Raw genomic sequence first — 17,451 nt, 5'->3', positions numbered from 1 at the left:
TGGCTTTTCTTGAAAAATGAGGAGCTTTGCCAGCACCGTGTGGCAGCAGAGCAGTCTGGGTGGGAGCGCCGGCATGGCGCTCAGGCGGGTCACAACCGCTCCAGTTTGCGGAGTGCCCCTCTGCTCCCCACTGCCTCCCTCCACGCTTCCTGCTGCTCTCGTGGGCTTCATCTGCCAGGCCTCTGAGCAGTTCGACTTTCCATCCTTCCCGCAGTTTTCGAGGGAATTCTTGTTCCAAACTAGAAATATATGTAAAACTACTGAAGAGGTAGTGGTACATGCAGTGTGTGTTTTTAAGCCTGTAATGCACTGGCACTGTATTAAAGTGACTCCCACACATTCGACCTCTCCTTCTGGGAGAGAGAGAGTGATCGATGTAGCCCTGACTCGGCGAGGTTTTAACAAGCCTGTAGAGACTTTAAGGGCCTTCCAATAAGGCTGGGTGATAACAAAAGTCTCTCATAGTCATGTATCTGTGTCTGTGACTCTGTTTTTCTCAAGATGATGGAGGAGGACTTACAAGGATCTTCTCAAGTTAAAGAAGAAACAGACCCAACAGAGCAGAAGTCAGAACCAATGGAAGTGGATGAAAAGAAAACTGAAGTGAAGGTCGAAGCTAAAGAGGAAGAAGAGGGCAGCACCAATGGGACAGCCTCTCAGTCCACGTCCCCTTCGCAGCCTCGCAAGAAAAGTAGGTCGTGTTCTCGGGGACTTACGTGGTGCTGCTTTTCCGTCATGTTAGGAGTGCATTATGTGGATGTAAAGCTAAAGCAAGAAAAGAATTCCATCCCTTCCTGTTGCCCTTCTTACTGGCCATTCCCCCAGTTTTAGAAATGGTGACAGCTGGACTCGAGGGCACTGGCCCACAGGGTCTGTGCTAGGGCTCTGAGGGGCAGCCCACACCCAGCCTCTCCAAGGTGGTGCTGGCTTTACTTGGCATGCCGTGGACACCCACTGATGGGCTCCATTGATAAGGTGACCGGGAGCTTGATGTTAGAGAGTTACTACCATGGCAACACATGGGCCATTAAGTTTGTAGGTTTTTGCTGGTGCAGATGGAACTGAATCCAGAGTCAGGGTCTGGGAGCACGGAACCAGTGACCAGTGCAGCGGGAGGAGGGCGGCAGAGAAGGGAAAATGCTGGAGTTCTGAGTAAGCAGGCTGAGCCAGGCTCACGGTGGAGGTCAGATAGAATCCATCTGAGAGTAGGGAGGAGGAAACAGTGTCAGAAAATTGTCAGGTGACAGAAATGTGAGACGAGCTCAGTGGTTCAGGGGTGCAGGTGATGCGTTTAGGAATGATGGCAGAAAAACTCAGAGGCTGATGCTGTACAGTCCTGCTGCCCTGGGACCCTGGGGATCACAGGACAGTAAGCCTCGGGCTTGTGGTCTCAGACCTCTTTACACTCCTAAAAATTGACCATCCCAGAGAAGTTATTGTTTGTATGGATCATTTATCACTTCTACTCTCCTGGATGTCTTTTTAAATATTTATTTAAAAGTGAATCTGTTTCATGGCACCCATAAGTAACACACTTCTGTGAGAAATAACTTCCACAACAAAAATAATTGGAATGGTGACATTGTTTTTCACAATTTTGTTTCTCGGAGAATTAAGTGAACACAGCTGGACTCTCATATCTACCTGTCCCTTCACTGTTGTATTCTGTTGTTTGAAGGACATGGAGAAAACCCAGCCCCACTCAGAGAGAGTAGCTGATAGACCAGAGTATTTTAATATTTACTAGCCTTTTCAGGTACTTGTAGATAATTCTTTCTTGATACTACACCAAAATTGAACAAGTAGAAGATTCTTAAAGGCTGGTTGCAGCGTGAAGTCTGAATCCACAGCCCTGAATTTCTCATGCTCTACAATTTTTCTGTCTTGTACTCAGTCAGACTGGCTCTTTTGCCATTGTATGACTTTTTTTTTTTAAGCATGATCCTTTGGTCATTTGGGAATTTGGCTCATCTTCCAAATGTTGGCATACTTTATTGTGTGATATTTTTTAAAAATCACGTTTATTAATATCACTGTGACTCACTTTGAAAAGTCTTGTAAACTTTGACAAGCTGTCAAGCTTGTGTAGCTGATACAAGTTTTTCAAAAATTCTAATTTTTGATGAAAGTCCAAATTTTATCATTGGTAGCAAATAGCATCAGTTGTCCTGGAAGTAACTGGTGTACTTTGTTCATTTTTGAGAAAATGTCTGTCGTGTACCCAGATCTGAGTAACCATAGCTTGTCTGTCAGCCATTCTCTCTAGTTTTGTGTGTTTGTTTGTGAGAAATTGCAGTTGCTTCAGCTCTTAGCTCAGCACTTAGACAAGTGCTTTCTCTGAAGACAACGACTCCCTGCAGCAGAAATGCTTTCTGACAGCTTCCCGGTTTGTCATGCAGAATAAAAGAATACGTAGCCAAGGGCTGAGATTTAATGAAAGTAAGGCTTTTAGCTCCTTCATCAAGGACATTTGTTAAATACAGATGGCATTTAACCTGTGTGTGCAAGACAGGCCTGAAGATCGCGTGGCCACCGAGTCCAGTGTGGAGCTGAAGCCTGGCCACGTTGCCGCGCTGGTGTCCACGGTGCTCCCTGTTGCTCTTGCCCTTTCTGTGCGTATGTCAACACACAGTGCAAAAAGCAAATGATGACCTAGTGTTACCGGGAAAATCATTTTGCATCATGGAATTGGATTTCACACACCCTAGAAAAGCCCTCAGACAGTGCTAGAACTTTCTGCAATGATGGAAATGCCATATGTCTCCCCTCTCTGTAACTACCTCTGCCTCTGAGGTGGGACCAGCTGTGTGTGGCTCCTCAGCACTTGAAATGTGACAGGTGTGCCTGAGGAAGTGGGTTTTTTACTTTATTTAATATTAATTCATTTCCATTCAGGTAGCCACACAGGCTGGTGCGGTCCCCATAGACAGCATGGGGATCCCCAAGTCATTCATGGGCCATGCTGTGGACAGACACTGCTGATGTGGCCCCTCCAGTTGTCTGGAGAAGGTTTCAAGCCAGAGAAGTGGAGTGACTTGCTCATAGGACACCGCACTGGTCAGTGGCAGGAACTTGTTTCAAGTACAGCTCCTGACTGCTACCTCCACTCATTTGGAGTCTTGTTACATCAACGTAGTGGTTAAAGACAGGAGTTAGAAATGACTTTTCCTTGCCATAGGTTTTAAATGTTCAGTGAATGAATGAGCAGTCGTCCAGAGTGAGACACATGTAAGCGCCATAAGAGATCAACTCCGGAAGCCCAGCAGGTCTGGGGCAATGCGTCAACAAACTGTCCGGGCTGCCAAGGGGGGGCGTGTTTTGGACTGTGTACGTCATTGGGTTTTTGTGGCAGCTGCTGGTGCCTGCCTTGTGCGGGGAAGGCAGCCACAGACACACGTGCACAGATGAGCATGGCTGTGTTCTGATAAAGCTTTCTTTTGGAAGACTAAACAGTGATTTTGTGTAATTCACGTATCATGAAATATTATTTTTTTTCCCCTAACCATTAAAACGCTTAAAAACTATTCTCAGTTCCCAGGCCCATACAAAGGTAGGCAGCTGGCCAGATTTGGCCTGTGGGTCATGGTTTGCTGACCCCTGATTTAGAAGAATGAAGAAGCTATTGATTAACTAAAGAATTGTTTTCTTATAAAGAGTTATTCAAAGAAAACTAAGCTCTGTAAAAGCAGACTGCAAGAAAAAGGGTTAGCTGAGGGCAGGGTTTGCCTGTGTTTCACAGCTCCACGGGGTATGCCTGCTCTGGACAGGGCCTTGCGCCTGCAGGGGAATGTCTCTACTGGGTGACCCCGGTGCTCACTGACCGCCAGTCGATCTGCAGCGCAGGGAGCCAATCAGGACACCTGGGCAGTCCCTGCTCTGGTGGCAGTAAGCCCTCTAGAAACTTCCCAGCCAGTGCCTGTTTCTCTCATTGTACTCAATACAATTTTTACAGTATTTTAGTCTGATTTATAAATTTACAACTTACAATGCATCCGTTCTAGAAAATACTTAAAAAATGCGAAAAACTATAAAGTGGATACCTCCTATCACTTAGGACCTGAGCCATCAGAACCCGTCTGCAGTATTTGCCTCTCTCTGATGATTGGGCTGTGCGCAGGAGTGTGTGCTAGCAAGGGTTGTAAGACACTCCCTGCTGCCTTCATGGTTCCCGCACCCTTGCAATTCACGAGGGGCTTGTGTGAATGAATGGCAGCCAATGTTTATGCTTACGTCGGTGACACCACGAAGCGTAGTAGGAAGTGGGTGGGCCTGGAGCTTGGAGACGTGGTTATTGATTGCTACATGTGCGAGGGGGCAATAGAGAACTTTTGGGGCGAATGCGTATTTTTATAGCTTCCTTATGATGTACGTTTGTTGGTGAGGTTGTAACAAAACCATCTGTCTCAGGTGGTCTGAGTTTACTTCCAGGACAGAGAAGTTTCTTCTGAGGAGAAAAGGCCCAGTCCGGTGAAAACGGCTCTGTTTCCACACATTTGATCGGTGAGGCAGATTTGGAAGTTAGCTTCAATTTTTTTCTGTTCCAACAGAATTTGGCGTTGGAAATCTTTCATTGAGCAAGCAGACTTCTCAATGTGGTAGTTTTGCCTCATGATGTGGATGCAGTTTTAAAAACCCTAGTGTGACTATGTTCTCAGAACCCCTGCATGGTAGCTTGAGAAAGTGCTCACGGCCAGGAGGAAGGTGACTTGGGCCTTCTCAGAAGCAGCCCAGCTTCCACTGAAAAGCTCTGCAGGAGGAGTCTGGGTGCCTTGTCAACAGTGTTGTTTCCTGTGTTTTCTAACTGCAGTCTTCAAGCCGGAGGAGTTGCGCCAGGCTCTGATGCCAACCCTGGAAGCTCTGTACCGACAGGATCCAGAGTCCTTACCTTTTCGGCAGCCTGTGGATCCCCAGCTCCTGGGAATTCCAGTAAGTGGATGTCGTGAAAACACTGTGGCTTTTCCAGTGTATTTCAGGAACATCCACGACACTTGCTTAATCTCTCTAAATTGAGTAGAGTAAGATTTTTTTCCCCCTGAATGTAAAGAAATTAGTTCTTTGTCAAAATAGTAATATACTTTTGTCTTACTAACTGAAATGTGTGTGTTCCCCCACCCCATTCCATTAAGCCCCAGGGTCATGGGAGGATGTGGGGAGATGGGGGAGCCCAGCCTGGGGCATGCAGCCTCTGTTGCCTTGCTTTACTCGTGGGTAAGACTTTGTCCACAAGAGTGGGTTTAAAGAATTGGTGAAAGTCCCTTATAAACCACATGGGCCTCTCACTTTGGTATCCCTGGGTGCTCTTGCAAAGGCCGTGGTGAACAAATAGGTTCTATTTAGCCTTATTACTGGTTTTGTGTTTGTCTTAAATTTCATTTTGCTTGCTAGGACCAAAAGTAAATCTCTAGAAAAACATACTGTCTGATAAATATGCTCACTGTTTTAATTCAGTCGATCAAAATCTTATTTTTAAAATCTGACACTAAAGGACATCTTTTATTAAATAATTCATTTACTCTTTTTTTCTTTAAATTTGCTTTTGAAGTAATATGATCACACTTAGAAATAGTAACTACCATCATAGAGTAAAAGCAGAGGAAGGTCAGGAGTTGCTCTCTTTTTGGTCACTTGTTAGGTTACACTGGTACTTCCTGCTGTTTTAAGGTAAAGCTGCCAGATAAGGCTTACGTTTGGGGTTTGGGATCAGCTAGACTGAGACCCTTTTGTCTTTCAGGATTACTTTGACATTGTGAAGAATCCCATGGACCTTTCCACCATCAAGCGGAAGCTGGATACAGGGCAGTACCAGGAGCCCTGGCAGTATGTAGACGACGTCTGGCTCATGTTCAACAATGCCTGGCTCTACAATCGGAAGACATCCCGGGTCTACAAGTTCTGCAGCAAACTCGCAGAGGTCTTTGAGCAGGAGATTGACCCCGTCATGCAGTCCCTTGGATATTGCTGTGGACGCAAGGTACAGTTGGAACATTTTTGAATTCAGCCAAAGAGGATGTTATGAGGATATGGTGGACTCGATACTTTGGCCACACCTGTATATTGAGAAGGACCCAGATGGAGTCCAATCTTTTGTAAAACAGTTGGTTGTCTGAAGCTAGAAGTGTTTATGGGTCAAGCATTCCTGGCTGCCCTGGCGTCCATTCATCTATCTGTAATAAATGTCCCTTAGACACTAATTCTGTCCCATTTTATCCAAAAATATCTTCAAAATTAACAAGAATCATTAAAAGACTACTCAGTGTACTAACAACTACTTTACTAGCTAAATCTGGTTCTCCATATCAGACAGACCATTACATGACAGTAAATGCATTTATTTTTAATATTTTCTCCTTTGTTTTTGCAGTATGAGTTTTCCCCACAGACTCTGTGCTGCTACGGGAAGCAGCTGTGTACAATTCCTCGAGATGCTGCCTACTACAGCTATCAGAATAGGTAAGCACTGAGCAGTTTTCTGAATTACGGGACAAAAAGAAGGTCTTAGGGCAAGGCACACTCATCTGATTGCAGCTTGCTTACATTATTTCTTTCTTGAAGTTTCAGTGAAATAGGCCAAAGTTACATTGCTTCTCTCTTCCCAGTCACTGTTAGGCCCAGGGTCTCTTAACTTAAAAGCATGCTTGTATAGTATAGAATTTCAACTCAAAGCTGCTTGCTGCACTCTTTGGATTAGGAACATTCGTTAAGCCATAATGTCACCATATGAGAAAGAATTGGAGTTGAAGTTAACTCTAATAAAAGTTGATGGGCCTTTTTCAAGATACTGATAAAGTTGAAGCCTTGTATTTTATCAGTCTGACTGTAAATATTTGCCTAGGTAAATTGACCTGCACAGGCTGATGGAAAGACCTGTGTTTATGCTGATTCATTAAAGAATTGAGTTTATGAATGACTCCCTGTCAGGAGGTGGCCTTTTCAGGGCTTAGCGAGTGACAGGGATGCTTGAGAAATCTTGGTTCTTCTCTTGAAATGTGGAGATGGCCAAAGAGTAGATCTCTTGTCTTAAGTAGGAGAATGAAAATAATTTTTGTTGTTGATCCCCTTACCTAAATATGACTTCCTGGTTTGGGGACTTGTCTTGAAAATTAAGCTCCGAGGTATCCATGGCTCTAAGTATCCATAGCATGAGGGCATCCTGCCTTGAAACGGGTGGTATTTCTTGGTCATATTCAGTTACCTTGCCTCCATTTCATGAACTGACAACTGAATTCTTTATGTGACCAAGATGAAGCTTCGTGCCTGTTCTTTGTCTTTAGGTCCAGGTATTAAATGTCAGCTTTTGGGTCTGATGTTTTGATTATTTTTATCTTGCTTGCTTTTAGTAATTGCATATGTTCTAACACTTCAAAGAAGATAAGTACAAGGCTTTTTATTTATTCAAGGGTACATGCAGAGGCCTGAATGATTTGGAAGTTATTTTTCTTCCAGTTACACTTTTTAAAATTATTCTTTAAAAAAATATGTAGGGAATTCCCTGGCAGTCCAGTGGTTAGGATTCAGGGCTTTCACTGTGGTGGCCTAGGTTCAATCCTTGGTCAGGAAACTAAGGTCCTAAAAGCCGCATGGCACAGCTGGAAAAAAAAAAAAAGGTTAAAAATTTAAAAAGCTAACCATATTTAAGTTCATTAACAGCTCCCATCAAAATGCTATTGGGGAAAAAAAAAACAAAACTGTTGACCTAAAAATATCTTAAGACAAGATTTCTAAGCCTAGTCTGGCTCACTTATTCCAGGGAGATGCTGGTTCCAGGAAAAGATGTGAGTCCCCAACAGGCATCTGTAGCAGAAGTGCTGCTGACACAGCTGTCCTGATGAAAATGTTTCAACATTTGGAATTTAATTTCTCCTTTAGCATGCTCTTCTATCCCTGGAAGCATTTTAATACTAAAAGTTTGAAATGATATCATAGCCTTCGTAGTGGAGTCTCTCCCCAGTGTCAAGTGTTGTTTTGGGAGTTCTGGCCCCTCCTTTTACAGTTTTAGCCTGAAAGACCTTTGGCATAGCCCAGAACCTGCTCGTTGATGGTGTGGGCACAGTAACACCCCCATTTGACACCCTTAGCTGTCAGTCTCCAATGAGACAATGGGTAGGAACTCACTTAGGGAACTGATAGGCACCAGACAAAGCAAAGCTATGAAAATTTTAAGGAAATAGGTTAAAATGAACTCTGAAAAATGCCCCCACTAATTAAGTCCAGAAGGAAAAGCAGACAGCAGATTGCTTACCACCATCTCTCCAGTTTGGGGCCTTTTCCTTGTGGGCTTCACTGTTCCTGGGTCCTTTGGCCCCCACCTTTGCTGAGTTGCACAGACTTTGGCCATATTTAAGTGGAGAGCAGTTGTAGTTCAATAGGACAGATAGCATCAGTGTCCACTACTGCCCCCTCAGAGGGCGGTATTGATGGAAGGATTCTTTTGAACATTCTGAAATGTCCAGTTAGATTTCTGTGTAGGATTTAATTTTACTGAACAAAAGTGATGTCTTTTCCTTAAGAGTAGAAACATAAATAAAGGAGTTCTTTTTTACATATAAGACATTTTAAGAGTGTGAGCATACCACTCCTCAGCTGAATCTCACAACGTGTGCTTCCTGGAATATGGAAATGGAAGCAACACCATGCTGTGAGTCTGAAAGCAGTGGTCTAGTTCTGTGATGGACATTTCAACTGCTTCCATTTTTATTCTCAGCCTTGACTGTTTAAGAGAACGCTGTGGTGTTCTTTTGAATAATTGTTTTGGCATTTATAGTTCTAAACTGTTGGGCACTTAGAATAGGTAATTCTGTGAACCGTTTAAACAAGTGAAACTAATTTATAAGCTAGTGTATGGTTACATTTTCACTTGTTGCCATACTTCGAAATTTTGAAAGTAAGTCATGTTGGGAAAACAATTCTATAGATTTTTCCAGTTATTACTGATAGAGGAGAATAGATATCTATTATCCCAGTTATTTGTGTATACTTATATGGTACTTAAAACAATCTGCATTTGAAAATTTATTCCATACATTCAGTTACCCTTACCGATGATCTGTGCAGTGACACTTGCCAACTTTAGGTACCCAGATGTACATCGTCATCAGATCCATATTCATCAAACTGCTTCCTTCATGTCAGGCAGAAGGTCATCTAGGCTCTTACTGCTGGAAAGAACCATTATGTAGTTCCAGGCTGAATAAAGATGGGGCAGGCTGGCATTAACATCTGCCACCTGCTGATTCCCAAAGTGGCTCCTACCTGCTGGACCAGATGGGTGGCTATGCCCCCTCTGTGGGCTGTTGTCATCTCAGAAGGGTGCTCCAGGGAGGCCCAGGCCCTTCCCCCGTCCTCTCCCCGTCCACCTGAGGAAGTTTGATTCTCCAGCATCTCCACCCTGGCTCTTGGACAGGCACTCTGTCCCTTCCAGTTTCTGACCCTGAGGTTCTTAGGGGTGGGAGTTAGTTATACGCAGACAGCGTAAGTTTCTGCAGCCACCCGGGGGCTGCCATTCAGCCACCAGTGTTCTGTTCTGGGCCAGTTTCCTCCAGTGGAAATGATGGGTTTATGATTCCTGTTCTGTAGATGTTGCTAGGTGTCATGTCCTGCTTGAATAAAAGCAGTGAGTTGTCCAGGATTTTAAAACCATTTAGACTCACGTGTAATTACTGTGGCAATTTCATTTCAAAATGTGTTCAATAGTCCTCTTCAAGCTAGCCCACTATGGCCGGATATTTGCTCATAATGAATTGGAACACTCATTCATTTTAAAAGGGTCGCAGTTTGGCTTTGAAGAGAGAACATTGTTGCATATTGTTCTGATTGCTGCTTAATTGGTTTACAGTATCTATACTTTAATTCTTTCTTGCCAGTTATGATCACGCTCTCCTACACATGAAAATTCCTTTTATTACGTGATTTCAAGGCTCTGAAAAAATATTTACAAAATAGTGAATAGCCAGAATATTACTATAGTTCATTCAGGGAAAGAGATACGAGATACATAGTTTTTGAAAACAGCAGTGTTAGTCTATTTATTCCTGGTCAGTTTTTAATCTTGGCAGACTTTTGTTAATTGAATTAGTTCTGAATAAACTGGTCCTAGCAGGAAACTCCCAGTTGCTACACACAGTGAATCTGTCATGTTCATCAACAGTCTGAAAAATTGGATAATCTTGAAATGCGTGCATGCTAAAGTTGTACACTTTTAATTCACTGTATGTGTTTAGTCAGTGAAATATGGCAGACAGCAATGCTCACTCAATGTGTTTAATTAAGGTTAGGATTAGAACTTGTGGGGATCTGTTTTAGTGGTAATGGAGACAAACTGGCCAGGCAGTGGCCTGAACCTCAGTCATTTGTAGCTGCACGTGTGTGTGCGTGTGCACATGTATGGCCGTGTGTGTGTGTGGCTGCAAGCTGCTACATCTCCTCCTGCCTGTGTGGTTCCGTGTGGCGCTCCAGTCTCGTCACAGTGTCTTTAACACTAATCCTCTTGGCATCTTGTAGATGTACTTTTGAGCACTAAAACCGCATTTTTTTGTGCTGCCGTTGCTACCATATATTCATCCTTTTTGCTTGTGCAGTTCACCTCATTCGGCTTGTTTACTTCTGCGGTATTCCTCTGTGCCCATCTTGTTTTTTGCAGCATCACATGCATTTTTGTTGATTTCTCATTTGTGTCCTTTCCAAACATTTAATAGTTTTTATTTAAACCAATCTTATTTGGTAGCTTGAGCCCAGGCTCTATATTATAAGAAATTGGGGTGATGGATAATTTCTCAAATGCAGATTGTGCTTTAAAGATTAACTCTAAATTTGCTTAACTTGGATTGTTCCCAAGTCAGAGCAATCATTGAGTATCTCAGATTGATGAATGATTGGTTCCAGTACGAAAAAGTTTAAAGTCAAAGCATAGAATTGAATTTTAAGATTGTTCATGGATTTACATATATTGTATTGCTTATACAATATATCATAGTTTGTTCTCTGTATATTCTTACTGATAAATGGCTGGAAAGTCTTTGACCCCGATTGCATTTCTGTTAAGTGTTTGTCTAGAGTATGGATTTGGTTTCATTTCTATTGTAACTCAATTAACTAAGTGAGTAACAGGAGAAAATTAAAACCAGTTTTGGGTGCTCAGCATTTTCATACCTTTAAAGATCTGGCTTAATATCGGAAATAAAATCTTTGAATTGCTGTCAAGCATAAATTTCCCATTTTGAAAAATAAAAGCATTTCAGTTTAAATTGCTTTTTTAAGGACTTTTGTCAGACTGTTTTGTTCAAAGTAAATTTTTTCCATCTCAAACCCTGGAGTTACATTTGGTTTCCTATAAGTAAGAACAAAATCCAAACTCCTGAATGTAGGCTCCTTGCAATTCTAGTATTACCAGTTCCTTAAAAATATTTGCATTTTGGAGCTGAATGAGCCCGTTGTTAGTGATGATGGCCTGGGATGTATGCAATGAGACCGAATGCTAATCAATGCTTTGCCTTGGCTTTCTGCTCTGTGTTGTCTTGGTGTTTGCGTCTTACCTTTATGTCTGTGCTATTTGTTCCCTCCCCTGTTCTCTAATCCTGCCCTTCCCCACCTGCCCCTGTTCCTTTCATTGTCCTCACTGACCCATCAATCAACCAACAACGCCCCCCCTTCGTCGTGGTGATCTGCCCTGCTCTGATTGGTGGCTTCGTTGCTTGGGTGGCTGTGTGTTATGATGGACCAGTTCACCCAAGTATGGCCTTCTTGCTGACAGGTATCACTTCTGTGAGAAGTGTTTCACAGAGATCCAGGGGGAGAATGTTACCCTGGGTGACGACCCTTCACAACCCCAGACGTAAGTACTGTCCTGTCATTTCTCTTGGGGGTGACCCTGGATTGTTGTTTTCCTCTTGTCCACGATTGAAAGGGAAGCACCACTGCTGTTGTGACTTTGCTGTTGTATATTTTTCATAGTAACTGTACCCACATTCATACTTTACAGTGTGGCTGAATCGCAGTGCCATGCCCATGTCCTTCCCTCCACCCAGGACCTTGATGCTGTAGCCCCCGTTGAGTCCTGGGGCCTCTTGTAACCTTGCTCTATATCTCTTCGTCCAAAGCAGTTGCTTTTTCCCAGTGGCTGTCAACTTCCTTTTGGGGGGATTGTAAAATTTCCTTGATATCTAAGAAACCAGATAATCCTAGTCACAGAACTGGCAGTAGCAAAAGTGAGTCTTATGTGCATACCCCGTCTCCAGCATTTAGTTGATCTTCCCCTGAAGCCTCTGTCCTTGAAGTTGCAGAGGTAACAGAAGCCAGGTGGGGAGACCCCAGCGAGTACATGTATCTCCTTCCTCGCTGGAGGCTGGACACCTGCTCACAGCTCCAGCACAGACAGGTGTGAGTTAGTTCATTCATTCCCTCCCTGAGTTCACCATTTCCTGCCTGATGCTTATCCTCTGATGGAATAGAAAGATGTCCAGAATGTGGTGAGAAATAAAGCAGAACCAGATCCTCAAGCTGGATGGTCAGCGGGCCATCCAGACCTGCCAGCCACCACAGCCGCCCAGGACTGCCAGCACTGGGTCCCTCTCTCTCCTCCTGACTGTGCCTAAGCCCTGCCACCCAGAGAAGTCTGCTGGCGCAGCTGCCCCCACAGGCAAGAGGCTTCCCAGTGAAGGGGTTTCCAGCAGTGTTCCAGTGACATTTACTCTGCAGCTCAAGTTTACTTTATCCAAGTGCAGAACAAACCATAGGCACCCATAAGATATATAAACCAAAATGTCAGAAATTCTGCTTACTCAGTTTCTCTTTCTACCTCCTGTCATCTAATTATTCGGTCCAATTGTGTGATTAATAATTGGATTGTATAATTCTGCAAATCAAGTAATTCACATATACACTGATCACAACAAAAGGACAATAGAAATGAAATACTCAGCCCTTAAAGAATAAGTAAAATATCCCCAAGTACATGCTGAAGGAACATTGTAATTGGAAGAATTGGTTACACCATTCTTGGTCAGATTCAGTAGCCATCCACCATATACATTTGACTGGGGATTAGCAGGTTTGAGTCTGAACATAATTTTCCCACCATATTTTGACTGACCTTACTTACTTAAATCTTATAATAAGTGTTGATGAGCATTTTGAGGAAATATTTGAAGGAAGAAAAAAAAAATGGTGGTGCTTTCTGTGGAATTAAATTTTATATGTTCCTGCCATCATTGCATCCGCTTGAGAGTTCTGCTGACCATCATTTACTTTTTATGTGAAGAACTAGTTATAGGATAATATTCCAAAGACCCTATAGTTTATACAAAACAGATAAAATTTAGTTAATTAACATTTTTCCTCTTTCCCCCCCAAATAAGGACAATTTCAAAGGATCAGTTTGAAAAGAAGAAAAATGATACCTTAGATCCTGAACCGTGAGTATACAGTTATTTCTTTCTGACTTTTAGGTTTTAACTTTCAGATCGGGAAAGTTCCTCCATGTGATTGGGTTGCTGTAGAAGACACTGGAAATAAACATTGCCCTGGGTGGAACTTGCTGTGTGGATTTACTTCAAATGCGGGTTCTTTTTTAACTCATGCAAAAGATGTGTGTCTGTAGCATGCTGTCCAGCTGCTGAATTTTACCAGTGAGACGAGTAGGTGGATGTTTTGGTTCTGTTAGAACCTCTGTAATAACTTGGTCATCATTGTCTTTAAGAAGCCATTTTAGTGTGAATCTTTAGAGACTAAAGATAGTATTTGGTGAAGGGGTCCTAGTATCACTTAAAGGGAATTTTTAGAGAAACTGTTAGAAACCAATTGTAAAAAATAAATAATGGGAAGCCCGGTGTTGTGTTGGATTGGCCAAAAAGTTTGTTCAGTTTTTCCATATGATGTTACAGAAAAATCCAAAACAACTTTTTGGCCAACCCACTTGTGTTTGCCACCATCTTTGATACGGTATGTTTTCAAAGGTCATTGTCTTCAGCGATCAGTGAGAACACTCATTTTGTAAAGTTTGCTTTATAATAACCCCTTAAAGAGGCCTCAGAGCTCCTTCTGTGCTGTGGCACCTCCCAGGTCCCCAAAGCCAAGTCCTGAGGGCATCCCAGTGTGTGGAGACACTCGTTTTGTTCTGTCCCCATGGTGAATGCCCATCCAGGGCCACTTGGTGAGCAGAGGCTGCAGCCCTGCTGGGTATTTGATAATCGTGGCCATGGTGCATCCAGAGCTGAGAAGCAGGGCCTGCCCTCCCTAGGCTCAGCTTCCAGCGAGAACACAGACATCACTGTGTCAGAGCTGCCTCAGTCTCTCCTGCCAGTCATGCTGGCGGGGGTTGAGTGGGGAGCCGTGAGGGAGGGCACGATGAACAGTTTGCAGAGCACCTGGTGCATGAAGAGCTGGCTTCCCATCTCTTTGTGTTTACTTTATGTTGGAGTATAGTTGATTTCCAATGTTGTGTTAGTTTCTATATTAACTTTCCAATTGCAGAATACTTTATGTTGAGGTGGTAGGTACCAGTCAGTGGGGAAGACACAGATGAATAAAGGGGGCCTGGCCTGCAGCCATGTGTCTTCTAGCAGGACAGACAGACGGATGGTAGCACAGGGAGCCGGAGGCACTAAGGTGGTCCAGGGGGAGGGCCCAGGCGGAGCGGCATCCTGGAGAAGCTGGCGCTCACCCGGAGGGGGCACGGGCGGGGGTGGGCAGGTCGCTGTGGACACAGAGCAGGGAAGGGGCCTGGGGTACCAGCAGCGGTGCAGGGAGCGCGGGTGGGGCCCCCAGCACAAGGAGGCAGAGGTGCTGGCTTCCCTGGCGCCTGACTTTTGGTGTGGCTGCAGAGGTTTTAAAGGACCACATGGGGAGGAGGGCGGCCTGGGGAGAGTGCTCTGGGACGGCGGATGAGGCCGCTGCCGTGCTGCCCACTTTGCCTCTGGGTGTCCAGCTTTCCTTCAGCAGAGCAGGGACAGAGAAGCTGGGTTAGGTTCGATCTGTGGTCGAAGGCTCGTTCTCAGCAGGGGCAAAGGGTGGGCCCGGGCCGGGCCGCGAGGGGTGGTGTGAGAGCATCCCTCAGGTCTCCAGGCCCCACACCTAGGCTGGGAGGAGGAGCCGGGGCCCCAGATGGCCTGCAGAAGTGCGGTGCTCACTGGCCCCTTCAGCCTCTGCAGGGTGTGAGTCGTGGTGGCCTTAAGGGCATGGCCGAAAAAACAGGCTTTCACCTTTAAGCTTGTTGGCGATGAAGATTCCTAGGTGAGGAGATAGGGTCCAGGTGAGGAGGGCAGGCGATGAGGTGAATCCCGACCTCTGCAGTGTTTCCTTGAACAAAGGCCATCATTTCCCACCCTGGTGACTGACTCAGAGCAGACATTTCCTGTGTGAGGCGAAGAACAAGAGCTTGTAACACTGACAGCATTGTTTTCTGCTGTTGAAGTCCGTTTAGGCATTTGTAGTCGTCTGGAGCAAGCACTGGTCTTGAAAATGTGACCTGTGAGATACGCCTTTGTCATAGCAGTTTTTAGAAGTAAGTTTTCATTTCTGGTTACAAAAGAGATGAGGGGAAGAGAGGAATGAGGCATTGGTACAAAGAAGGGGGAAAAGTCAGCTTTTCCTGTAGAACATATCCTACTGATGCGTGTTTCAAATATGGCCGAGTTAGCCAAGAGACAAGTGAATGCCGAGGAGTCTTGAAGTCTCATGGCGACAAGGTGTGAGCACAGCACTCAGGCTCCATTGTGCGGTTCCATGTGTGACAGGGCACTTCTTTGTCTTCTAGTTTTGTTGACTGCAAGGAGTGTGGCCGGAAGATGCATCAGATTTGTGTTCTCCACTACGACATCATCTGGCCTTCAGGGTGAGTAACTTCCTGGTGATTTCCTGAGACTCCAGGAAAGGGAGAGCAGTCTGCACAGAGTAGAGGGGAGGGCACTGGCGGCTGCTGTGCCTCTCGTCGTCATCAGCAAGGATCCGGCAATTAGAGGGATGGCTGTTGGTTCTAAATTTAAGTCTTAAGTGTTTGCCTGCTTTAGGAATTGTAGAATCAAAGCAGTCTGCCTCTTCACTTTTGTATAATGATGTGATGTAAATTGCCAGCAAAGTATTTTAATGCTGCATTTCACTAGTTTGGCAACATATACTATTTTATATAATCTGATCACACCCATTATTTTTTTGCAGCTTTGTATGCGACAACTGCTTGAAGAAAACGGGCAGAACTCGAAAAGAAAACAAATTCAGTGCTAAGAGTAAGTCGTGGAAGGGTTTCTGTTCCTGGTCTGTACGTTTTAGAAACATGTACTACATCTTCCCAATCTTCCTTCCGTTCCTCTAACACACGGCTTCAGGGCTTGCTTGTCTCGGGTCTTTTTCTGTGGCTTTGTTTTCTAATACTTGTATTTTTCTTATCTTACCCTTGAAGAGAGTCATTTAGCTTAATCTTTATGTGAAAGTCAGCTTTATTATCAGATTGTGTTTTAGATGGAAGTTTAGAAACTTAGTTATATAGTAAACTTTGTGAATTCTGAGAAAGTGTCATCAGATGCTTCTCAGGAAACTTAGAAGTAATGCACGGACACACCTCCTTTGGTGACGGGCACACTCAGGCCTGGGTACGTGCACAGGTGTCTATATCCCCATCAGTGGGTGTGGCCCCCGCTGTTGTGAAGGGTGACCCTCTGGGGCCCTTGGGAGTCAGCCAGCATCACAGGGCCGGCCGGAGCTGGGCTGCCCAAGGGCTGCGTGGGTGTGCCACTGCCACATTGGTGTCTGCGTGGAGCGCCCTGTCACTATAGTGTAAACTGTTCCTAAGTGTATGGTGTATCATCTTCGTGAGCTCGGCTCTCAAGTGCTGGGGCCACCTTCTGTAGCTTGACGTTCCCAGCCATCCTTCTGCTGAATCAGCAGCAAACCTGAATAAGAAAAGTCCTAAAGGACTTCCCTGGTGGCCCAGTGGATAAGAATCCACCTGCCAATGCAGAGGACATGGGTTCAATCCCTGGTCTGGGAAAATCCCACACACCTTGGGGCACCTAAGCCCAGGTGGTACTACTGAGCTTGCACTCTGGAGCCTGGGAGCCAGTTACTGAGCCCACACGCTGCAGCTGCTGAAGCCGGCACACCCCAGAGCCCGTGCTCTGCAACGAGAGAAGCCACCACAATGAGAAGCTCTCACGCCGCAACTCAAGAGTAACCACCACGCGGCACAGCTAGAGAACGCCTGCATGCAGCAATAGAGACCCAGTGAAACTGAAAAAAGTAATTAATTAATTTTAAAAGGGAGGAAAGAAAAGCCCCCACAGCAGTGCCTTCAGAGCTCAACCTGCCCCCAGACTCCTGGCTGCTCTCACTTCTCTCCAGCAGGACTGGCAGCTAGCACGCTGCTTGGGGTCCTCGGCCAGAGCCAGGCTGATGAGAGTAGAAGAGAGATGGGATGTTGCGGGAGTCAGCGGGTGGGAGAGAGGGGTGGCAGGCAAGGAGGAAGCC

At 44.8% G+C, this 17,451-nt stretch overlaps 1 protein-coding gene across 1 annotated transcript in view; it reads left to right on the top strand.

Moving 5' to 3' along the window:
- LOC120874330 (CREB binding protein) overlaps positions 1 to 17,451 on the top strand; it is a 116,541-nt gene that overhangs the window by 87,668 nt on the left and 11,422 nt on the right. The window contains exons 16-23 of the mRNA XM_040255698.1: positions 502 to 691; positions 4,808 to 4,926; positions 5,732 to 5,971; positions 6,362 to 6,450; positions 11,747 to 11,827; positions 13,350 to 13,406; positions 15,746 to 15,823; positions 16,147 to 16,214. Coding sequence (XP_040111632.1) covers positions 502 to 691; positions 4,808 to 4,926; positions 5,732 to 5,971; positions 6,362 to 6,450; positions 11,747 to 11,827; positions 13,350 to 13,406; positions 15,746 to 15,823; positions 16,147 to 16,214 — 922 coding nt within the window. The remainder of the gene's footprint in view (positions 1 to 501; positions 692 to 4,807; positions 4,927 to 5,731; positions 5,972 to 6,361; positions 6,451 to 11,746; positions 11,828 to 13,349; positions 13,407 to 15,745; positions 15,824 to 16,146; positions 16,215 to 17,451) is intronic.

Source organism: Oryx dammah, unplaced genomic scaffold (assembly GCF_014754425.2).
Source record: "Oryx dammah isolate SB20612 unplaced genomic scaffold, SCBI_Odam_1.1 HiC_scaffold_2, whole genome shotgun sequence".
Taxonomy (NCBI): Eukaryota; Metazoa; Chordata; class Mammalia; order Artiodactyla; family Bovidae; genus Oryx; species Oryx dammah.
Note: the sequence above shows the minus strand (reverse complement) of the source record. Positions and strands in the feature narration are given on the sequence as shown.